General features: G+C 41.1%; 1 protein-coding gene across 2 annotated transcripts in view; it reads left to right on the top strand.

Annotated features, from left to right (window-relative positions):
- The window catches only part of LOC117272330 (retinal-specific phospholipid-transporting ATPase ABCA4-like), a 60,377-nt gene that overhangs the window by 12,888 nt on the left and 22,364 nt on the right, over positions 1–25,125 (top strand). Inside the window, exons 9-28 of one of the 2 annotated variants that reach the window (XM_033651195.2) lie at positions 2,492–2,729; positions 3,495–3,634; positions 4,333–4,449; positions 5,544–5,741; positions 8,412–8,617; positions 9,742–9,918; positions 12,190–12,412; positions 12,599–12,820; positions 12,986–13,190; positions 13,277–13,375; positions 15,798–16,001; positions 16,331–16,508; positions 17,945–18,076; positions 18,519–18,658; positions 18,766–18,903; positions 19,295–19,476; positions 19,660–19,765; positions 22,176–22,381; positions 24,625–24,679; positions 24,942–25,001. In XM_033651195.2, coding sequence (XP_033507086.2) covers positions 2,492–2,729; positions 3,495–3,634; positions 4,333–4,449; positions 5,544–5,741; positions 8,412–8,617; positions 9,742–9,918; positions 12,190–12,412; positions 12,599–12,820; positions 12,986–13,190; positions 13,277–13,375; positions 15,798–16,001; positions 16,331–16,508; positions 17,945–18,076; positions 18,519–18,658; positions 18,766–18,903; positions 19,295–19,476; positions 19,660–19,765; positions 22,176–22,381; positions 24,625–24,679; positions 24,942–25,001 — 3,226 coding nt within the window. The remainder of the gene's footprint in view (positions 1–2,491; positions 2,730–3,494; positions 3,635–4,332; positions 4,450–5,543; positions 5,742–8,411; positions 8,618–9,741; positions 9,919–12,189; positions 12,413–12,598; positions 12,821–12,985; positions 13,191–13,276; positions 13,376–15,797; positions 16,002–16,330; positions 16,509–17,944; positions 18,077–18,518; positions 18,659–18,765; positions 18,904–19,294; positions 19,477–19,659; positions 19,766–22,175; positions 22,382–24,624; positions 24,680–24,941; positions 25,002–25,125) is intronic. The other variant, XM_033651196.2, reaches the window with a different exon arrangement.

Below are 25,125 nucleotides of genomic sequence, written 5' to 3'. Positions count from 1 at the left end.
AGGCATTATGTCAATGAGGGTCCTTACAAGATAGAAGTACAAAAATGTGTGTATGTGTAAACGTTTGCTTTGAATGTTGAAAAGCAGTGAGTCATTCTAATTGCCGACGTCTGAAACCAGTTTGATTATCAGTGTTGTAATAAAGTCTACATTTAAAACTGTTAAGGAGACTGTAAAGATAAGCTAATTATGATGAGCAAATATTCCCAGAACAACTCCACCTAAAATCTGATATCTTAAGAGATCATCTAAAGTTATTTCCCAGATTTGAGGACATTTTACGTTGATTTCATTATTTTCTGATTACATATTTCAGAAAAACTGAAATTATTGGCAGCCTCCATGCTATGTCTTTAGAAAGGAAATGATACACACGGGTGAGAAATGCACTTGGATGAAGCTATTTTTGTTCTATCAATAGGAGGATATTTAGTCCAGCCGCAGGCTATCCTCATCATTTAAGGAGAGGCGTCCCTCCAACATGTTTGCTTATCTTTCAAACTATTGTTTTCTAGTGATGGTTTATGTTACGCTGTTCACACAATATGAATGAATGCGATGGACATAAATATCCCTACAATGTAGATAATTATCTGACAAAAGGTCAAATAGCTCAAGGCTAATTATTTACACTTTATAGTAATACTCAACATTCATTCATCCTGTTGGAAATGGGAGGATATTTAGCCCACATTGATGACTAGACATGAGTCAAATAATAAAATAATAAGGCGATAACTATACGATACCTCTGAGGGGGGCAAGTAACCTAGCTAGTGTGTGTGTGTGTACTTTTTTTAGGCTGGGGTCAAATCATTTTTGGACATAAATGAGTTGTAATTTACAATTTGGTAGCATCCAGTGTTTTTGTTGTTACCACATTAGGACAGTCAATAAAAGAAGGACTTTTACATCACAGGATTTAGTAAGTTTTTATCCAAGATCATTTAAATAAGATGCCATTTTAAATACTCTATCCACACTTTCTGGCACTCTTTCTACAGTATAGTTCTGTAAATCTGCACACATTAATCTTGTGTGTAGTGAACACCAGCAAGTATTTATTTTTAGTCTAAATCTCATGATGATGCCTGGCTTTTAGAGGACATTTATCATGGTTTATTTGTGAACTACAGTACACCAAGCCTTTGGGATGTTGGCCCCCAGGTCAACATGCTACTTAAAATACGAGAGCATAGACAGCAAAATCATCTTTACACTTTGCATTAAAATGAATCTCATATCCAGATTGTATCTGGATATGATTTAACATGATTGCATTTTCAAAAATTTACAATTACGTAGAGTGCACATCATGATACTGTCTGCATTTTCAGAGCCAATATTGGCATAAAACTGGACCAGAGTTTTGTTATTCTTCAGAGCCAGTCAGGAAAATGTAGAATGCAACAACGAGGTAGACGAGGATGAAACAGACCTAATCAATTGTAAACACAGCGATGGCCAGGAAGAATTCATTACAGATGAGGGAGACATTGCAGTATTGTTAGGATCAGCTCAGAGGGAGACCATCATGTACCCTGTAGCTTTAGCGTCAGGTGAGGGAGAGCTGCTGCTGCCTTGCTGGGTTCAGAAGAGTCATGGTGATTAGGTATTTCCGCCCACATAGTTGTTGTATGTGGACTGAAAACACAGTTGCATTTATACGTATTCAATGTGGTCACATTGCATCCCTGACCACCTGCAGAGGTTGTTTGGCCGATTGGATCACAGTCCTTTCTCAGTGTGTTTTGGGTGCATTTACACCTGTACTTTTGTGTGGTCAAGCATTATTTAATTGCAATCTGATCACTCAAAATGTATTTTACTGCAAGGTTTGAATAAGACCTTTGATTCTCTGTTAAATCAATTGTAAAATAATATTTTTCAAGTTGTTTTGGACTTACTTGGATATGTAATGATTTTTAAGAATCATGCTTTTAAAATGGTTATTTTTAGCCATGCTAGTAGCTTGGCTTTATAGATGGCAGTGTCAGTCTGTCTGTTGATCCACCACTTTGGTCCAGACTGAAACTTCTCAGAAACTGTTGGCATGAAATTTGGTAAATACATTCCACAGAGGATGAATCCATCTTGCAAAACTTTATAAAACAATATTCCCATTAGCCAAAATTGTGTTTTGTGTTTAAGGCAAATTTGCAAATTTTAGCATGCTAGCACCATTAAGTTGGTGAATATGGTAAACATTTTATGTACTAAACATCTACAGTAACATTGTAATTGTGAGCATGTTAGCATGCTGATTTTAGCATTTAGCTCAAGGGGCTGTACACTCTCTGACCTGTTAATGAACTAGAAATTTGGACTGTGGCTCTTTTATAGCTTTGTACCTTCACTGCGAGAAGGAAGTAGAAGGAAGGCAAATCTGAACAGGAGCACTTTACGTTGTCATGGACAATGGATGAAGTTAAGAGGTACATTGACCACTGAGAGAATCTCTTTCAACTGACCCTCTGTATGACTTTTACAGCTGATGGAGCGGGAGAGCTCTCAGGAGCTCCTGAAGGAGGTTACCTCTTTGTTTCAAGCCGGGGGTCCGTCCTCGTTCACCCAGCTGATGTCCAGTGTGTCCAGCCTCTTCTGTGGATACCCAGAGGGTGGCGGCTCCAGGGTCCTGTCCTTCAACTGGTATGAGGACAACAACTACAAAGTGTTTCTGGGGGTCAATGGCACCAAGAACTACAACTATGCTTATGATGACTCTACCAGTAAGTGATGAGGTGTTGAACTGTAATAAATTCTGTAGCATATGTTCATACTATATATAAATACAGTACAGAGTGTATAGTCTACCGTAGATACAGTGTAGTTAATAGTATGCTGTTTTTGCAGTTTTTATACAGGGTGTTAATTTACTTCAGTTTGTACCATTTTTATAAATATATCTCATGTTATTCATCTATTTTGTCTCAGTATTATGATAATGTGTTTCATTATGATTTCATTGTTTTCTGCGCATCTAATTTTAGTTTAGACATTGTTTTTTTTAAAATTTTTTTTATCTTTTATTACTTTTATATCTTTTTATTGTTTGTTTCTGGAAGGATCCAAATTAATTTCTAATTCTTTCCGGCAGCTCCTCCATCTCTATTGTGAACAATAATCCCCCAAAACAGCACAATCATCACTGAAATTTGCATTCTGTCCATCCTGGGATATTTAAATTTTTCATGTTTTCAGCACTTCAGCATATTGAAAACCTGTTTAGAATTGATAAGTGGTGTTTAATTGGTACACAGCTTTTCCTTTTTTATCTGTTGTTTTAGTCCATGGAAGTGCTGGACGTCTAGAAATCTTTACCATAAAGCTGTTGGATAGGCACTGGGTGACTAAACATATGTGACGGTTGTCAGTGACTTAATTAACAGGATTTGAATGTCATCTGAGTCTGGAGGATATAAGAAAGTTCAATATAATGATTCATCTCTTTTGATTTGTCCTTTCCTGTATTTTTGTGATTCTTCTCCCATTAGCTCCCTCCTGCAATGCCCTGATGCAGACCCTGGAGTCCAACCCTGTCACAAAAATTGTGTGGAATTCAGTCAAGCCCCTGCTGATGGGAAAGATCCTGTACACCCCCGACTCCCCTGCCGTCCACAAGATATTAAAGAGTGTAAGAGAGACCACCTCCAGCCCGACCCCTCACCTCTCTCTCTCTCTGCCTCACTTTTTCTCTCCTTCTCCGTTTCTTTCAAAACTCCGCGTATCTGTTTTTAATGCGTCCAAACCCCCACCCTTTTTAGGAATGAGCTGACTGCCGAAGTAGAGGAGGGTGGAGGGATAGGGGCGCAGTGTGAGGGAAGTGGAGAGGAGGGGAGAATTAAACAATAAATTGAATGTGAGGGTGCAGCACTGAAAGGAAAAACAGAATGTTTTTCAGTCTGTCACATCTTATTCAGCGGTCCTGATGCAAAACAGATCTCAATTTCAAGAGGAGTTTGGTTAATGAGAATTTAGAGATCTGCTCTGGGAAAGAAAATGACCTAATGTGACTGTCCACTTGTTTATTGCCTCTGGTGTTTGAAAAAAAGGATTGGGCTTTAGAGCTTAGATCAGGTTTTGTGGACTCCATTTTTATACAGTAGAAAGATTTTTAAATAAGATCATCACTTTCATAAGCAGTACAAGAGAATCAGAATCAGTTGACATTGGTGTTATTAGCACATGCCAGCAGAGTTATACATTGAGTGTGTTTCTTTGCTGCTGGTCTGATACAGTTAAAAAAACATCCGTGAACTTTATATCGCTGTGCATTGAGTTAATATAGTGTATATTTGTGTTAATGTGTGTGTTTATGTGTGTGTGTTGCAGGCCAATACCACATTCGAACAGTTAGAGAGGCTGCAGAACATGGCCAAGGCCTGGGAGGAGGTGGGACCTCAGCTCTGGGCTTTCTTCAACAACAGTGTGCAGATGAACATGATGAGGGTACGATTACTGCACATACACACAGATGCAGAAATACCAAGCAGCAGCCTCTGGGGCTGAAAATGAAGCCAATACGGAAGTGTGAAAAACTGCAGTTCCTTGAATGCTCCAGAAGTCAGTCAATCCTCATAGACCTCCATGTCAAAATGCTCAACTTTACAGCAGAAATAAACATGTTAACAGCCTGGTGCAAAGAACAGTTTTGGTCTCTACAGCAAATTTTCCCTCTTCATGACAACTGTACCAGGGGTAAATTTTTTGATAACTCAACCATTTACATTTTATTAAGGCTTTAAGTTACGCATAATTAAGGTCGGGCCTCTTTGGGTGACAGGTTGTCGGCTGATAGTGTCCTTGGTTTCTCAGTATTCATAGCCATCATTTCAGTAGTTTACAATCACTTAAAACTAAGAATCGTTGTGTCTTTATTATCTTAGAAGAGCCATTTATATCTACATATGGAGCGGGTTCTCATCCACAGAGTCTGCCATGTTGTTTCTACAGTAGCCCAGAACGGACAAACAAAACACTGGCCCTAGATCAGGCCATTCTTGTTTTCACACCAGCCACTGTAGTTCTCCTTCATGCTTGGCACATTGGAGAAGTTTCAGTTCTCTAGCCTCACCACTAAATGCCACTGAAGCCTACACACTGGACCTTTAAATGAACACAAGCAGCTAGAAATGTCAAAAAATAGTATGAGGTGGAAATCAGTAATATTGTTGTAGTGTTGTAGGTGTTGTAGGGTAGAAAGGAAAAACAAAAATAAGGATGGGGGCTGTGGAACGTCAGAGTGAAGTGGGGATGTGCTATTACACGATTAGGAAAACTGGGCCCAGGTGTACCCAATATGTGATGACCCAGCCACACCTACTGGCAGCTGTAACACAAACTATAAACTAGAGGCCGAGACACACCAACCCGACGTTAGAGAACTAGCAGAGACAAGAGCCCCCTGTTATGTCGCCTCTCATCGCTGTGTCTCAGCCAAAAAGTTGCTCATGAACACACTCTCCTTACTATACTATCAGCTAACTCAGTGGCACTTGTTTTTCCATATGTTATATACTTTCCTTCTGGCTCAATCACTGCAGGACACCCTGAGAAACCCGACAGTGACGCACTTCATGGACAACAGTCTGCAAGACACTGACATTAACACCAAACACATTCTTAACTTCCTTCACAATGGTCCAGAGGAGCAGAGGGAGGCGGGCATGCCCAACTTTGATTGGAGGAACATTTTTAACATCGCCGACCAGATCATACGCACGTTCAACAAGTATGGAGAGGTAAGAAGCACAAGGTGGTCCATCTGATCTGTCACTGTGTTTTCATCTTTGCCTTGGTCACTATTTGTCAAACGTAGCACATTCCCAGGACTAAGTATTCAGTCTTTTTGTAAGACTGACTCTCAGCTCTCCAGACAGGTGCATCAGTCTTCCAGGTCTTCTCCCAGGAGATTGCAGCCAGGCCTCTTAGAAACAAAACAGGCCACTTAGCACAGCCATTGAGCCGCTCTCCCGTCCTGTAGGCTGAAAGGTGGAGAGAACAAGCCTGCTGTCACCCCCTGCTTTGCTCTCATTGTGGAGCCGGTGATAAAGTGGAGAGTAGGTGGGAGTGAGTCAACCCCCCCTATGAGCTCAATGCTGTTTTAGTGTATGGCCCCGCATTGAAACAGACCCCTGCGCCTGCGAAATAAAAGAGGGCAAATCACTCTATCCATCCTTCACGCCTTCCCTCTCTCCTCTCTCAACTGATTTAAAGGGGGCAGGGGTTGCGGTGTTGGAGAGAGCCCTATCAGTGCGGGCATCTCAATCTGTCCTTTGTCTCCAGGTTCAACATCGAGACCCTTCAGAGCCCCACAAACAAGCCCAGGCGGTTTAGCCAATTAGATATAGCTGTCAGCTAGCATTGGGCCATAGGATAGCTGCTGCAGTTAGCATGAGGTACTCTCACTCCGTCAGGGGTATGTTTCTCACACTGAAATCCCACTGGAACATGTGTATCACTGAGGGTCTTTCTTCTCAGCCCATCTCTGAGTGAACATTATTGTGCTGTGAATGTATGGTCTCGTAAAGATGAATGGGAAGTGGTCTCTCCTCTCTCTTTGAGCACTCTCAGGGTATTGTACAGTAATGTGAATGGAGACATTAGACACGGTGTACACAGGGGTGTGGAGGGTTAGAGAGCAGCGTGTGTGTGTGTTTCTGTGTGTGTATGTGTGTGTAGGATGAGAGATTCACATGGTAATTACACGTGTATCATAAAGAGACAGAGCGTGTGTGTGTGCATGTGAGAAAGTGAGTCTAGTTGTTTGTGTGACGGTGCATGGAGTTGTGTTCATGTGTGTTTAGATACACGAGTGCATGTCTTTCCTTTCCTGAATGTGTGTGTGTGTGTGTGTGTGTTTTTGTGTGTGTCGCTACAGAATGAATGTAGTAGCTCAGATTTTCCCATGTCACTAGATCGCCTCAGTGAAAGATGGTTCTGTTAAAGGGACTTAGCTGATTTTCATCATAACAGTGTGGGTAGTATGTGTCTATGGACTGTGGTAAATGTCCCTCCACCTTACCAGTGCTCAGATCTCCCTCGTCTCTAAGCTCGAAATGCGTCATTTGGTGGATTTTTGCTTGCTCTGGGTCTGTTGCTGAAACTACAGATTACAGCTGGCCGCCATATTGTTTCCTGTGTCAAAACGGACAGGCTCACATAATGCCATTTCCCCTTGGCAAAACGGCAAAAATGTCCTTCCTGGAAGCAAAGGCTTCTAGGGCAGTCTTCTGTTCCTCTGTCAAGGAAAAAGATAAGTGTAGTTGGCTTATCGTTTCTTCCAAAGCTAAACTGAATGGACATGGTCCTTCGGCAGCTGCCATCTTGGCTGTTTACTTTTTGACTTCATCATGTTACGCCCGCCCAGAGCCCGCCTCTGTCAGATAGACTGATCCGATCGGTCCGATGGTGATTCAGCAGGCTCTGCTCGTCGGGGCCAGATCCCCGTGCAGAGCAAATTCGAATTTACTGAGGGGCGGGGCATCTGGATTTCCAGGTTATCACCCTCCAGCAATAGCGTTTATTGGGTCAGTGCGGCACAGTGCATTCTGGTAGTTGTAGGTTTTCTACCTCGAGCAAAAGCAAATGACAGCTTAGTTTTATGAAAAGACCATCTTTCCAGCAGTGAAATACTTCTTTAGGAGCAAATGGGAATTCACATACTGTAACTACACACAATATTATCATTATGGCAGGGTATTGTCAGAAACCTTTCAATACAATACAATACCTGAGTAAAGGTACAGACCCCAAATTCTGCTTTTTTTTGTTACCCTACTGCCCTAGTTTGAGGAATATAAACACATTTTTAATACCAAAACCTGTCTTTCATTTAGCTAACTTTATCACTTATAAATGTATGGGTGTTACGGCAACACAAGCAGATAGTGTGGTGTCTTGTTTGTTGTTGGGTATTGATTACTGTGCCAGTATTGCCCCCAGTTTGCAGTACATAAACATAGTGTGTGTAAAATGTAAAGATGAATTAAATATGTATTAGGGCTATAATATAAATCTAAATATAAATTGATATTATATGGATAGTGTAATATGAGACTAGATATCATCTTTAATTTTGGATATCATTATTATCATCAAGTGTTGTCTTTTCCTGGTTTTAAAGGCTGTATTACAGTAAAGTGATGTAATTTTATGTATTTATGAGACAGTTCTATTATTTGCCTCTACCCACTTTGTCATTATGTCCACATTACAATTGATAGATAAAAATATAAGTAGATGAGACTAGAAATCTGACCAAGCATTCAGTACCATCTTTTGGTACTTGACACCTGTCAGTACTCAACACTGGGGATGCACTTTGCTCCGGACCTATGTGTACATGCAGTCTGACAGCTGTAGCACACAACATCTTCCCAACATCACACACTCTTCTCCTCTGCTCACAGTGCATCAAGCTGGATAAATTTGTGGCTTACACCGACGAGTCCCAGATGAACCATCAGGCCTTGTACCTGCTGGAGGAGAACAAGTTTTGGGCCGGCGTGGTTTTTATGGACATGTATCCCTGGACCAACAGTGTACCCCCGCATGTCAAGTACAAGATCCGCATGGACATCGATGCAGTGGAGCGCACCAACAAGATCAAAGACAGGTCAGTAGCAGCTGCGTGGAGTGTGGAGTTTTGTTGCCTGATCTTTTTTACTCGTGACCCCTCAAGATAAAGCTAAGTGTCTGCTTTGACTCCTTATCATGTATATGTCATTTTTGAGCATTGAGGGTTTCTTTCTAACCTCACATTGCTTTTTTTTGAGGAAGATTTTAAGACATGAAATGGTGAAACAGTCATGTTTTTCATGAGACAAAAATAAAGAGAAGTCAGAAAAATTTGTATATTTGTGTAGCAGGACATGTTTTTGCTTTTTCGTATCCACTTAATCATGTTGTGACCATAGATTCAGATCCTTAGCTCTATCAGGGCCATGGATTCCAAACCATTGAGAGATGCTAATTCATCGCACAACAAGGTTGGGGTATAAACATTTTATTAGAAAGGAGAAAAAAGAGAACAGCAAAATCAAATTCCAATCCATTTCACTGCAGCTGACTGGTATGCACACACAAAGGGGTTAAGTCGAATCCAACCATTAACGTTTAGACTACCAAATCACCCTGACAACCTACCGTTGCCTCATTTTTTCACGTTGTTGCTGCTGTATTAATGAGGCAATTTATATGGATTTGTCACATTCCTCAAAGGAGGAAAAGAGAACCCTCTCCAGCTGGCCTCAATGTGTTTTCCAGAGTCTCTCGGTGGTTCCATATTAACTCAATACCTGCCCTTTCATCCTCCCATGTGAGCCCCTCACATGCATTTTCCTCTCCCTTTGATCTCCCATTCATAAACAGGCTGTGTGTCAATAGCCCCCGGGGTGAACAAAATGTTTTCACTGTTTACAGCACACCAACTGGCTCTAATGGACCCAGTGGGAGTTCTGCCTCTATACAATTGAATAATCAGATTGTAAGAGGGCTTTGCCTTGGACTTATCTGCTTAAGTAAAAGCAGTGTACATGTGGTGTGTACGTGGCTTAGAGACTTTGGCTTCGGGATGTTTTAATATGACAGTGTTTTGAATGGAGGCTGTGATTGGGATTATTTTGTGCAACAAATAAAGCTTAAGTCAATTGTTTGTGTGATGAATGATCTTGTGGCTACATTTAACCCATTAGATCCTCCAGCTACCTCTGTCATTCACTCTCTGTGTCCTCCTCTCAGGTACTGGGACCCCGGCCCCAGAGCAGACCCTATGGAGGACCAGAGGTACATCTGGGGCGGCTTTGCCTACCTGCAAGACATGATTGAACATGGAATCATCAAGATTCACACAGGCAAAGACTGGCCACTCGGGGTCTACGTGCAGCAGATGCCATATCCGTGCTATGTGGATGACCTGTGAGTGAATTTCATGTAACACAAGATCATTCACAAGATGGATACCTCATACCAGGACTGCCCCCGACCAAGAATTTTCCTTGTCAACCAACAGTCATCATTTAGGGCCATTAGTCGAGTAGTCACCTGCATGTTTACGATATTAATTTGATTATTAAATGATATATTTTGGGTGGGGCAACACAATGGTTTGAGTTGAAGGTGTGAGAAAGAATAGTGCCAGTAACATTGTTAACACTGTGCTACATTACAGAGAAATACAAAACTGTACTAATGAACCTTCATTAATATAGGCCTATATTTTATCTACAAGTGCATGTCACACACTGAGTGAGCCGCCTGTTAATGACGCTGTCGGCAAAGCAGTAATGATTGTGCTAAGTGGCTAATGGGCATGTAGCTACCTCCATGTTTCAGATGATACGTCATTTGTCGTTTGTAGTCGACCAATGAAAATGAGTTTACATATCACCTTGGGTTCATCCTTCACCTTGTCAAAATGATCCCACACTTTGGATTTCCTGCCCGACATGTTATTGACTAGCCTGTGTAATAACCGCAGGTATCAGACCTGGAAATTAGGGGCCGTACACATGCCGCGTGTTTAACTGCCAGGAAAACATGGGGTAGGGTGCTGGGCACTACTCTTGTGTCTTTTCTGTGCTAGCTTTCAAGAGCACGGCGGCAGGTTGTGTCTGAGGTTGCTTAACAAGCACTGTATCGCCTATTTACCTGAAATCCTGAGTGCAGAGCTGATCTTCTTCCAGCAGCTGTTTATAAGTGTGTAGGCCTATCGTCCGTGGGACAGATGTAAAGCTCTGGGTAGCCCTGCACAAACATGATCAACTTTTCCGTATTTATCAGACTGATATTTACAGAAGAAGGGAAAGATGTCTGTCGGCTGTGACTGGTTTGTATCGTGACTCCTGTCTGACTGCTGAGTGTGGCCACTTCCTGTGTCTGTCCTTTCAAATTAAATTGCCACATGGTCCAGTCATATAGGTTTTGATTTATTTTGACAAGGCGCAGCTCCTAATAGAGTTTCATGTTTGTTTTATTTATTTATTTATTTTTTCTGTGACTAAGTGACCAATGAAATCTTGCAGACTAATGACCTTTCTGGTTGACTAACGTTTGGTCGACTATTAAGGGGCAGCCCTACTTTATACCCCCCAAAAATGCTTCCATGAAGCTTTTAGCACTGATGACCCTAAATGAAATTGACTAATTTACATGCATGAATTAGTGTGTAACCTCTCAGTTCATTTTTGATTCCCACTGCGTTTTCAATGGGCAAAATCCAAAATGCCTCTGGGTGCAATTGGATAGACTAACAACATTTGAGAGCAATGAAGCTTGCAATGAAACTGACACAGAACTGAGCAACACATGCAAGTTGGAGCGGTGCTTGGTCTATTTTCAAGCAAGAAATATATGGTGGTCTTGTCAAAAAATGTTCTCAAATCACACCTAAACAGTTCACTAAAATGTTTTTCTGGAAACATTTTAGGCAAGAAAGGTAATGCAGTAACAGAATCTTAACTCATATCTGATCTGACGCTTGTGAACCTAGTGTGTTGCGCTGGACGGAGCAGAGATCGGTGATGCTGCTCTTTTAATCATGGTATCATACCCGCCGCATATTAGATAAACAGTTGTGATTGGCCTGCTCAGGATCTGGCTGGGTGGAAATCTGTTTGAACGGGACGGGGACCAGACACATCTGCCAGAGCAAATGAAACATGAGCTCGCAGATTCGTCTGGTTCCCAGGCTGATATTTTCATCAAATAACAGAACAAAACAAAACAAAAACATGAAAGTGTGACAGCAGCACTGGAAAACTGCAAAACCCAAATAACAGTAAGAAAGTCCTGCAAACTGTTTTTTTAACAGGTGGTTTATTTAGCCTATGAATCTTAGTGTCTACAGGCCAGATTTCTGGGGGATGTGGGGTGCATAAATTGTCTGTCAGAGTGTTATTTTTGGTATAACCACTGGGTGGCACCAAATCTGATATTTTAAAATCTTACACTTGGCTTTAATCTTGCTCTCTTAAGATCTCATTCTGTGAAATCTGTCCCGCAGTTGTCTTATTATTAAAAGAGGACATCAGTTAAATAGTTTTAAAGTCATTAATAGTATTGGTGTGTTGAGAACAACAGCAGGTGATCAAAAACAAGATTATCCATGGGTTAAATGGGGTTTCTTAATCCAGTTCTGTGGTCACATCCTCACCTCCTCTCCTTCTTTGCTCCACTCTCCTCCTCCAGCTTTATGATCACACTGAACCGCTGCTTCCCCATGTTCATGGTGCTGGCCTGGATCTACTCTGTGTCCATGACTGTGAAGAGCATCGTGCTGGAGAAGGAGCTGCGCCTCAAGGAGACTCTCAAAGCCATGGGGGTCGACAACGGAGTCATTTGGTACACATGCTTCATCGACAGCTTCGTCATGATGACTGCAAGCACAGCGCTGCTCACCTCCATCATCATGGTGAGGAAACAGGGCAGAGGAGGTGAAAGAGGGAGGCCATGTTTACAGAGAAACTAGGGTCAAGTTTTGCTTGTTTGGAGGGTAAATGTTTTGTAGCATGCAATGGTGCCCTCTTGTGGATGATTTTAAAAAGCTCGATATATGGAGAGAAATGTTCTAATGTTGCCCTGCATCTTTTTCTCTCAGGGTGGAAAGGTGCTGAATTACAGCGACCCCATCCTCGTCTTCTTTTTCCTGCTGACATTCACCGTCGCCACCATCATGCAGTGTTTCCTCATGAGTGTGTTCTTCAACAAGGCCAACCTGGCAGCCGCCTGCAGTGGCATCATCTACTTCACCCTCTATCTGCCACATATCCTCTGCTTTGCCTGGCAGGACCGCATCACCAAGAACATCAAGTTGGCTGCTGTATGTCTATTTTTTTTCTTGTGTGTATGTGTGTGTGACATATTTTACCAGTACAGGAACACATGTAGATACTGTTAAAGCACAAGCACTTGTAGAGAGTATTTAATCCGACATTGAATCAGTGAATCAAGTATATATAATGTATGCGTCCCTCTGTTTCTCTAGAGCTTGTTGTCTCCAGTGGCCTTTGGCTTCGGGACAGAGTACCTGTCACGGTATGAGGAGCAGGGTCTGGGTCTGCAGTGGGACAACATCATGACCAGCCCATTAGAGAAAGACACCTACTCCTTCCTCATGTCCATCCTCATGATGGTGTTTGACGCTGTCCTGTATGCTGTCCTGGCCTGGTATCTGGATAATATCTTCCCAGGTTAGGCTGCCAATATACTGTATGATTTACTTTACGGTAGTACAAGCTTATTACACTGACAATTGTATCTCATTTCTCCTTTGCAGGACAGTATGGCATTGGTAGACCATTCTACTTCCCGTTCCAGCCCTCATACTGGCAAACACCTGCACATTCACACTCACTCACAGAAATGCCAGATCAAGGTTAGTGTTGCTGACTCTAAAGTCTCTTGCATGCTTTATAATAAGAGAGTAGTCCTCTGAGTGGAGCTTTGTGGCTTTATTGAGTTTTGCAAGTAAAACCTGAGTGGGTGAAGTGAATGTCTGCCCTTATTTCTTTACTAAAAAACTAATGGCTCCTCAGAAAAGCGTATAAATCCCGCCGGAAGATTGTGGTTGTATTGAAAAGGTCAGTGTAAGGTATATAATGAGTTGATATGCCCATGAGAAAGATTTCCTCCCTCGCCCCAGGAGTGCTGGAGGGGGGCAAGGGAGGAAATCTTGCTGGAGGGGGGCAAGATTTCCTCCCTTGCCCCCCTCCAGCACTCCTGGAGCAGGAAATGAGCCATCATCTTGGTAGGAGACAGTTTAGGAGAGTGCACTCTTACCAGCACAGGTTCTGAAAGTGAGTCATCCTGGCCAACGTAATGGCTGAATGAAGAAAAGAGCAGAAAAGAACAAAATCAACCTGTAACTGCTGCTCTAGACCTTAGATCCAGCTTATAAGCAAATAAATACAGATATGTGAGCAGGATGCACGTTTCCATGTAGTTCCCATACAAGTCACGTAACTGCAGGTTGAGAGCGCACATTGTTTTACAGGATAGCTTCCATATTTTTCAACCTGGACGACAAAACAGGCTGCAGTGTAACCACTTGGGGCAATATGTACCATCAGTTTCCGTCCACTTTTACATTTTATTAAAGCTTAAAGTTATGCATTATTAAAGGAGGGCTGCTTTGAGTGACAGGCTGTCTGCCAATAGTGTCCTCAGCTTCTCAGTCAGAGCCACCTCTGATTCCTCCAAAGCACCAGCCTCTCCCCTTGTTATGACCCGACTCAAAAGGCAACAACAGAAATGGAGACACACCATGGCAAAGTTAACTGAAAGATATATATTTAATCAAATTAAATCAAATTAGACCACATTAAAGATTAACGTAATATTTACAGTGTGGAGAATGGAGGTCAGTGGTGTCAGTAGTGTGTGTGGTGCATGAGTGGAAAATGTGTGCAGGTGCTGTAAAGGTGCATAAAAGCAAAACAAAGACGTAAGGCACCATAACCAAACCAAACCAAAGAGGAGCAGGAAGAAGGAGCAGCACAGCCAAGGTTCAGCCAGAGAGTGAGCTACCAGCTGCACACAGGCTTAAATAACCTGAAACACTCTCAGGTGTTTCCAGTTGCCCTAACAATCCCCTAGGGGTCATCACGCGTCCACGTATGGTGACTCCAAAAAACAAGATGGCGACTGCTAAAATGCCAAACTTGAGGCTTTATAACAGGAGCCTATGATCCAATGGATGAAGTCCAGTAGCTATGTCCATTATTTTTATACCCTGTGTTTTATACACTAGTGTTTTTTTGAGCCCAAGGCACACCAAAGGACAAGCCAAAATCTAAATGCACACCTGTATTTATATCTGTGCACAATAGCTTCTGTAAGGTGTGTTATCACTCTTATCACAAGATAAATATTTGTTTTTAATTTACTGATATCAAATAACAATTGACAACCAACTATTACTCATGAAATATTTAACAAAATGATTCAAGAATTCTTTATATATATATTTTTAAATTACATCAAAGCAACCATAACACATCCATTTTATTGGGGAATGGATTATCCTGTGAAGGTTTTATTCAATTGATTCAAATGAAATCAAATTAAATTACAATTTTTAGTCAGACTTTGCCTCTTCATTAGGAAATGGGTGCGCACAACATACTGACACAGTCATTTAAAAATTCATTCATAACTTTTTGTATAGGCCCATTTGAATATTGGAATAATAATGTGTGGTTATCACAAAATCCCATGGCACACCTGGATTTGCATCACGGCACACCCTTTAAGAGAACCACTGCTACACACAATAAAATTGCTGTTTATTTAAATGTAGTCTGGTGGGTTTGGCGACTGTTTTTGGTTGAACAAAAAAGATCTTACTCCTTAACAGAAGGTCGACCTCTTCAGGGATCCTTTCCATAATGCTGTCAGACACTTATAAAAACAATCTGAGCCTGACAGCAGCAAAAACAAGCACTTTTAGTGAACACTAATTGAAAGTGTATAATTGCCCCAAGTGGTTACATTGCAGCCTTTTTGGTAGCTGCAGTCCCCTCACTCAATACTGGACCAGTTTCAAGAAAATGTTCCCATAAGTCACTTAGACTAAAAAACATAGCAAATAAGGTCTAGGTTGAAAAATACTGAAGTTACCCTTTAACATTTCACACTGATGGCATTAACACTAAAGAAGCACTGTTACCATCACAAGCAACACACACGTTTATGCAACATTGTAGTTGACTCTGAGAGGAGAACTTTTCACATGATAGAGAAAACTGCACTGCACCAAACATATCCTAACTAAGGAATGGCTATGCGATCTTTTTCAGCTCCTGAGAAACCTGAACCAGACAACATGGAGAAGGACGTTGAGAGCAGGGGCTCACCGGAGACATACATCTGTAACGGCTCAGCCAGCAGGAAAACCTGTAAGCACCAACGTAAGAGGGATCAGCTGGAGAGAGAGAGAGAGCTGCTGAGACGACAAGAGGAAACTCCAAACCAGGAGGAGTGTCATGACTCAGGGGAAAATGGTAAGGACACAAATACAGAACTGAAGCCTAAGAGCAAGCAGTAACCAAAAGAAAGACTGAGTGGAAATAGGAAAGTGCCATCAAACTGCATGTGGGGAAAACATGGAGGACATCTGGTGGGCAGGCAGGGTAACACGCCACACCTTTAATCTGCAGGACCGGGAGGGAGCAGCACAGATAGGAGAGCAGGGAAAAAAATAAATAAATTGGCTGTAAATTTGATGATGCGTTTAAAAAATATCATTAAATCATGAACCAAAATAAGAGTTTCTAGATTACTAGATTAAATTCATTTTTCTGTTGAAGTGTTGACTCTTTCTCTCATGCAGGTCAGTTGTTCTTCGAGCCTGACCCAGTGGGCCTGGTGATGGGGGTGCAGATCCAGGACCTGGTGAAAGTGTTTGATGGAAGATCTCGTCCAGCTGTGAACTGTCTCAGCATCAATTTCTATGAAAGCCAGATCACATCCTTCCTGGGGCACAATGGGGCTGGAAAAACCACCACTATGTAAGCTGAAACCAAATTTAAAGGTCCAGTGTGTGGGATTTAGTGGCATCTAGTTGTGAGGTTGCAGAATTCAAACATCTCCCGTTTGCCAAATTTGTAGAACTGCAGTGGCTGATATGAAAATGCAAATGTCCCTATCTAGAGCCAGGGTTTGGTTTGTCCGTTCTGGGCTACTGTAGAAATAACATGGCGGACTCCGTGGAAGAGGACCCGCTCCATATGAATCTTATTTTCAAGTGATTTTAAACAAATGAAAACATACTTATAAATATTATATACCATGTCTGCCAATAGATGGCCCTAAATCCTACAAACTTTCTTTTCTTTCTTTAAAAAGTTGCTACTCTATTAAATTACAAAGTAGAGTAAAGCAGGATTTATATTTGTGCGTCAGCTTTATGCAGAGCCTACGACAAAGCCTATGCATGTGGTCTACGCTGCTGTGAGCATTTATACTTGTGCGGTGGTGTGTCTGTGTCACACTGCAGTTACACCTCCAAAACACTAGTCGGCGGCAGAGGATTCTGTGAAGTGCTGTTAAGTTTAGTTGATTCAAAACACACCCAAAACACACATTAAACACACATTAAACATGGCTTAATAGAGATAATTTCAAACCCAAGTACACAAATCAGCGTCACTACAACTCATATGATTCACAGACAAAGCATTTATCTTTTGCTGGACACATTTTCCCCAAAAATACAACATGCTAAAGTTTTTAGCACAAGCCTATGGCATTTTACATTGTATAAATTAGCCTAGCGGCTAGAAGACTTTTCCTCTACTGAAATGAAACCAGGGACAGCAACCACATTTAACAAAGGTAACGGTACAAAATTCAGTTGACAAGGTTCACCAACAAAACAACTGTCTTATACTAAACACGTTTTCCAAACAAATACAACATGCTAACATTATTAGCACAAGCCTATAGCATTTTACATAGTATAAATTAGCCTAGCAACTAGTGGAGCTTTCCTCTACTCGTATGAAGCCAGGATAAATCACACACAAGACTTAAAATGCTATTTAGTGTAAAATTAAAGTAAATAGAAGCTTTGTTTCCACTGAGGGAAATGGTTTCAGCTTACAAAAATAGGCAGGAGGTCTGCGTCACAGCGACGTTACATTTCAGGTGATGTGCACGTTAGGCTACGGCGTAGGTACGGAATTGATTTGACACATAGATATAAATCCCGCTCATAGGTTTAGTCTGAAACTATGTAAACTTGGATAATTTAATAAGAATGTAATTGAATAGGCTGTTTAAACACATAAAGAGGATTTGTCATGCAGGCTCAGAGGCTGGCTGATTCTCATATCTATTTAACATGTATATTGTGTGCAAGGTGATGATCTCCTGAAAATCCTACCCCAAACTGTCAACCTCTGTGTCATGGTATTGTTGTTGTATGTACTTCTGCTCTGCCCAGGTCCATCCTGACTGGCCTGTACCCTCCTACATCTGGCACAGCCTACATTAATGGAAAAGATATCAGGACTGACATAGACACCATCCGCTCCTCCCTGGGGATGTGCCCTCAATACAACATCCTCTTCAAACAGTGAGTTACACTGCAGAAACTGCTGACAGGACGGGAGTCACTTCAGTGCAAATATGCATGAAAGTCACAATAAGTACATGCAAACAGTTTTTCCAGAATATACCATACAGAAAAAATGAGCAAAGTAAAGGAAGAACTACTTAGACTATAACAAACTAAATAATAACAAACTAAAATGACTTGTCAGTTGCATTTCTTGGTTTAAAGCTGCTAAGTTAAGAGGTGTTTTCAGTAAAATGAGGACCAGACTCTATTAAAATCAATGCACCTTCTTCAAATATTGGCTTTGACAGCAGGTGCTGAGAGCCAGAGTTACTGACTCACCTCCTCATTCAGAGTTCCACAGCTTTCAAGCATTCGCAGTCAAAAAACTGCCAAAACAACAATTTTACACTCTTCCTCCATAAAAAAATCTTTATTGCCATTGCCCTGTTTTTTCCAGCCTCACAGTAGAGGAGCACATCCTATTCTACTCACTGCTGAAAGGTCGCACACAGGAGGAGGCGGAGATGGAGGTTGAGGACATGCTGCTGGACCTCGGGCTGCCTCACAAGAGAGACGAGGAGGCCCAGAACCTCTCAGGTGGACCACTTGTTTCTCTGTGTTTGTCAAAGAGCAACAGAGAGGATTTCATTCATTCCTTCATCGCTGTTTCTGCTCTGAACCGTTGCCTCTTGCACACTCTACAGGTGGTATGCAGAGGAAACTGTCAGTCGCCATGGCGTTTGTTGGAGGGTCAAAGGTCGTGATTCTGGACGAACCCACCTCGGGAGTGGACCCTTATTCTAGGCGATCCATTTGGGACCTCCTACTGAAATACAGAACTGGTAAAAATCTCACTGCTGCAAAGTCTCATTAAACCCATTAAGGTCCACATAGTAGCCCTCCAGGTCAACATTAGATCCACAGTTTACCTCCACCGCCATACATCTCACCCCCAAGGTCCACTTTTCACTGCTACACTGAAGATACTGAAGAATGAAGCAAATCCTGTGCAGCTCTACAGCTCTCCTGAGGCACTTGAATTAAGTAGTGAACTGATCAAACGGAAAAATTCAGCTCCACTGCTACAACAAAAGCAAAAATTGCAGTCATAAAATCAATAATCTGTCGGCGAAGGCACTTTAAAGTTTGGTAACTTGTACTTTTTTACTTATCTGGAATGGGCTTCAAATGACATGTCAATAAAAAGTATGAAAAGTCTGACTCTGTGTGCAGGCCGGACGGTGATCCTGTCCACTCATCACATGGACGAGGCCGACCTGCTGAGTGACCGCATCGCCATCATTTCCAAAGGACAACTCCACTGTTGCGGATCCCCCCTCTTCCTCAAGAACTGCTTTGGAGTCGGCTTCTATTTAACACTTGTTCGCCGGATGAAGGATCTCAAGAAGAGGGAGGTGAGCTTTACCTCTGACACAAAATCCGCCACAGACACAACTTCGATGTGTTTATTTTTCATAATCGCTTTCAAAAGCAGACACTCGAGGGAGCACACCTGCTCTTCTGCTGTTAAAGTTTCAGTTTCCTGGCAGGATTTCTGAGTTTGTAAAGGTGTTCTTGTCTTTGGTGTTTTCCATCAGAATGATTGCGACTGTGCCTCAGACTGCTCCTGTTCCTGCTCCATCTGTACTAGATACAAAGATCAGTCTCAGAACCAGTTCCAGCATCTAGACAGAGTTCTGGATGGTAAGTGTGCACTGCATGTCTCTCTCACTGTAGCTGCATACTCATGAGCTGCTCCCCCTCTGTTTGTGTGTCTGTGTTCTCTTGTACTTTTATCTAACAACTTGAGATTCAGACCCTGTGAATGAGGACATTTGTGGAAAGTGTGGACATTCTGACCAGTTCTTACTTCTTCAAAGAGCTGTTTAGGGCACTTAAGACATAATTTTCCAGTTGTGATCACATTCAAATGTAGGTTAAGATGAGGATAAGGGGTGGGGTTAGGCATGTAGTTGTGATGGTTAAAGTTATGCTGCGTTCACATGGAATCAGGCAGACGTTAGCCAGGAGACGGACAACTCGGGCAAACAACAAGACTGTAAAATGTAAGACAATATGTTGCACTTGTGATGCTGTACTGTTTACAAAGAATGGTATATAATATATTAAATAACACAATTAAGTGTTTTAACATATTTTTAATATATATTGATATTAAATATAATATTTTAATATATTTGGTATATTAAAAAAGGTAGATATTTTAAATATATTTTATGTAGTTTAATTTTTAATTGTCCAGATAACCCATGTTTCCTTTTTGTGTGTAGGAGCTACATATTATGCGGTTGTAAATCCTTTTTGTAGAGGATGGCAAAAAGCTAGTATCCTCTGCCAGCCTCACCAAATTTTAGTGTCCTGCTCTCGACCACTAAAGTTAGATCCAGCTCGCCGCCCACCGTCTGCCTGATTCAATATGAACGCAGCATTAGGGACAGGGACCAGGGAATTAGGGATAGGCTGGGTTGCACATATTCAGTATTTCTCTATATTTAATTCATGATTATGATAAAATCAGCAACAGTCAAAGTTAAAATTCCCTTCTGGAACGTTCTGAAGTACATTAAATTACTCTGCTATGATTAATATTTTGTTTAAAATGGTTTTCCTACACAAAAAGTAAAAAAAAAAAAAAAGTGCTTTAAAAGGGCTGGAAGAAGACTGACTTCTTCTCCCACATACTACAGAGCAGTGCGTATCAAGATAGCTAACATTAGCGTTAGAGGAAACATCAGAGTGATTCAGCCATAAATGTTTGCCTCAGTCAGACAAACACTGGTGAGTCTGTTGTGCACCAAAATGAGCGACTACCAGTTGTATCAGAATAAGTGTAGTTAGCATCTTTTATTTGTTTATGTGGTTTGTTAGCTTGTTAGCTTTTAGCTGGCTGTGGCTGACCACAGCATTGGTGGTTATAAAACATACAGTGATATTGGATACAGTGTTACCATATTTTCACATTGTCACATTAAACACCCAAGGTCTAATCAAAGTTTGCAGAGAGATATATTCCACCTGGCTGAAATTTTTACATTACGTGTAATAAGTTCGCTCTGTGATCTCAGATTTTAGGGAAATGCACAGATGTCGCGCCCTACAGTAGAGGGATGTGAAAACACCTCTCTAGTGACAAACTTTGCATAGATACGAGACCCTATTTTGTCAAGATCAGACATTTTAGGAGACACAAACATAAGAAAAATGCATTTTTAAGTGTAGGGGATCTTTAAATATCTTAAAAAAACATCCTTAGTTATTATTTCTGGTCCAAAACTCATCTAATCTGTTTAATTAGGACTGTGTGAGTGTGGTTTTATCTAACTTTGTGTGCTGCCAAAACAAACAATCACAGCTGTTGTAATGCTTCGGTTCAGTGATTCCTGAATCTGCATTTGTGAATGTAAGATCAGCTTTTTCGGACAAAGACTCGTCCATCTTAAACCAGCATGAAGATCAAAGATGAAAACACAAACACAGAAATCTCCAATGTGAAATAACCAAAACTGTTTGAACTGCGGTAGAAAAGTCAATGCTCATGTAAGGTGCAAAAAGCATAGTAGTCAGGCACATCCAAAAACAATTTAAGGCAGGTGCTGTACAAATAAAAGATAGCAACAAACAACATGTTGTTTTACGCTCATGTAACGCCCCACTGCTTGTAGTGAGGTGTTGACTGATAAAATAGGTTTTCAGGGTCTTTAAGTCAGTGAGGGTCCTCACAAGTGTAGCAGCACAACCCTGTGTGTGATTGTCAGTTTGCACTGCCTGATATTATCATGACTGGCCCACTTATCCAAGTTGTAAAACAGATACAGAAACAGAGCACGCAGTTTTCTCACATTTATAATTTAGTGGTGATATTGACCCGTGTGCCTTTTCCTCCCAACTCTGCCCGAGGACTTTAGATTCAATGATTCAAGCACAAATTTACTCATGCATTTTAGTGCTCGAATAATAGTGTTTGTTTTTTTGTTTTTTGGCTTAATAAGCAGTTTCCCCTTTCTTTGTCCTTTCCTTGGTGTCTGCTAATTTTGGGGACTCTTAACTCTTAAGTGCCCTCTCCATAAATGATGAGTTTATGTCTCCTTCCTAGGGGATATAGAGAGCATCACTAGCCTCATCCACCACCACGTCCCTGAAGCCAAGCTGATTGAAACAATAGGCCAGGAGCTGACCTACCTACTCCCCAATAAGGGCTTCAAACATCGAGCATATGCCAGCCTGTTCAGGGAGCTGGAGGAGATGCTTACTGACATTGGCCTCAGTAGCTTTGGCATCTCTGATACATCACTGGAGGAGGTAGGAACATTGCCTGTCTTCATCTGTTGTGGATGTTTTGATGCTGCACTTACACTGCATAAAAAATATGGCAAATAAAAGCTTCCAGAATAAAACATCAGGTTAATAAAGCCTGATTTATCAGCTTTATTAATTCTGATATCATCAACCAGAAAATACCCACAGCCAAATGACTGATTTTCATTTTTGATAATAACTTTTCCAATTCCATAGCAGGACCACACTGAATATCTTTTCAGGCACGACAAAACTGTCCTTCTTAACAAATAATTTTTGGCTGTTACTGTGTCCTTTAAGTCTTGTTTTCTTAAAAAACAAAAAAAAAATCAATTTCCATAGCTACACTGAAACACAACTTCCTGGTTTGAATCTGGCTGGAGACCATTGTTGCATCTCTGTCTCCCTCATATGCTGTTATCTCTCTCTAATATCACTGTCTAATAAAGACATAAAATGCCAAACTAACAAATACATTTCCTATAAATGAGTGTCAGTATCTTGAAACAACACATAGTAAGGTGGGTTACTGCACTAGAAGCAATAAAAAATAGTGAATAGTGAATACAATTCTAGAAACAAATTTGTATTGCAAATAGTTTCAAGTTATTTTCCAAAACTGTCAGATTTTTCATTTGTTCAAAGAGCTGTATGTAAGATTCAGAGCATTAATACAGCAGCAAACCACTATTTGGCTATGTTTAGATATAGTGGAGTAATGGCGTCCTGAGTACAGAATGAAGTCACGCTACCTCTCTGTGTGTTGTAATCTGAGCTTATCTGTGTTTTGTTGCTGTAGCTGGTTCAACCGTGCATGCATGTTTGTGTATTCCACTGGCTAGCAAATTGTCACTGTTTTGTGTTGTGCTTATACAGTGGTTACTGCTGATGTCAGGAAAGTGTTTTCATGGTAGCGTAGCACCCACCCATCCAGTTCCACTATTCAGTTATTTAAAGCTCTTCATTCGCATACCCCGGCAAAATAAGTATGGGCAGCCATTGTATTCAAAGGGCTCCTCCATATTCACGAAATCAGCTAAATAATCCTCCATGGCATTGAAAATCTTTTAGATAACGATAAACTACATATTCTGTACTCCAAGACAACAAACTATTCCTGCTACTACTCAGTTTACCTCCAACTCCAACACACATTTTCACGTCTGTCTTCCGACAACACACTAGATCTTGCAAGATTTCGAAGTGCAGCCAAATGGGACGGTAACAAAAGGACCAATCGGAGCCAATCTGCGGTAAAAATAACCACTTTTGATTGACATACAGTGACAGCGTTCAGTTGCCCCATGTGCTTCCATTGTGGCCAGTGTGCAGCTGCCCAGCTAATGCTGTCTAGCTCAATACTCCACCAATGTCAGAAAACATTGTTTACATCACTCTCCCTGGATTCAGTATGTTTTCAATACATCCATCTTTCCCGTTCTTGATTACATAACATCTCAAGAAGGCCTTGAGGGAATTCAAATTTGGCACAGATGACAAGTTGTACTCAGTGATGAACTGATTCGATTTTGGTGGTCAAAGGTTAAAGGTCAAGGTCACTGTGTCTATATCTGTCTCATTCTCATGGACATGATATCTCAAGAACACCTTGAGGAAATATTTTCAAATTTGGCAGAAATATTCTCTTGGACTCAATAATGAAGTGATTCGATTTTGGTGGTCAGAGGTCAACATCACTGTGACCTTGCATCCGTCTTATTCTTATGAATGCAATGTCTCAAGATGGCCTTGAGGGAGTTTACTCAAATTTGGTGCAAATGTCCACGTGGTAATAGGAATGAACTAACTAGAATTTGGTGGTTGACGGTCAAAGGTCAAGGTCAAGGTCACCGTGAACTCACAAAACATGTTTTTGGCCGTAACTCATTCATTCTTAAGACAAATTTCACACAAATGTCTAACAGGATATAATAATGAAGTGATGACATTTTATATCCAAAAAGTCAGCTTCACTGTGACATCATAATGTTCTGCAAAGACACTTTTCTGGCCATGTGTGTGAAGCACTCATGTTTATACAGAGATGGATGTTAACTGTAGGTCCAACTTGACGGGTTTGTAGAGGCATACAACCGTGAAGCAATAATTCCAGATGAATCTTCAAGTTTAATAAAGGAAATTGAAAACCTGTATAAAAAGACTTCTGAATTTAAAATTATATTTTACGCGTGAAAAGTTTTTATAAGTATAAGGAAGTTCTTTTTTTTTCTTTTTTTTCTTTCCAGATCTTCATAAAGGTCACTGCAGATGGAGAAGCTGCGAATAATGCCACCACTCCTGGTAAATACCACCACCGATATTCCACATGGCCTTTTCCTGGAATTGAATCTCCGACTCCTCGCCCTTTCTCTCTAACGTGCCGTTAATCCTTTTGTCTCACACCTGTTTTTTATTGCTGCTGTTATTGTTGTGAATTCCCTAACTATACCACTAGCCTCTTGTCTTGTATTTGCATGTGTTGTAGCACATCATGTGTCAGTTTTAAACCTGTAGTTTGTGTGTGTGTGTGTTTTGTGTCTCACCTGTGCACTCCCATCTCTAGAGCAGTGGATGTTACAGCGGAGAAAAAACAACAGCAAAGGAGGTGTAGAGGGAGATGAAGGTCAGAGACTTGAGAGACGACAGAATTATGGCAATTTAAGCTTTTTTTTTCAATCAGTATGTGCAAGAATTGTTTGTTATTTAAATTTAAAGTTTGTTATTTAAATTTTTTTGAACAGTTATGT

This window comes from Epinephelus lanceolatus, chromosome 12, assembly GCF_041903045.1.
Source record: "Epinephelus lanceolatus isolate andai-2023 chromosome 12, ASM4190304v1, whole genome shotgun sequence".
Taxonomy (NCBI): Eukaryota; Metazoa; Chordata; class Actinopteri; order Perciformes; family Serranidae; genus Epinephelus; species Epinephelus lanceolatus.
Note: the sequence above shows the minus strand (reverse complement) of the source record. Positions and strands in the feature narration are given on the sequence as shown.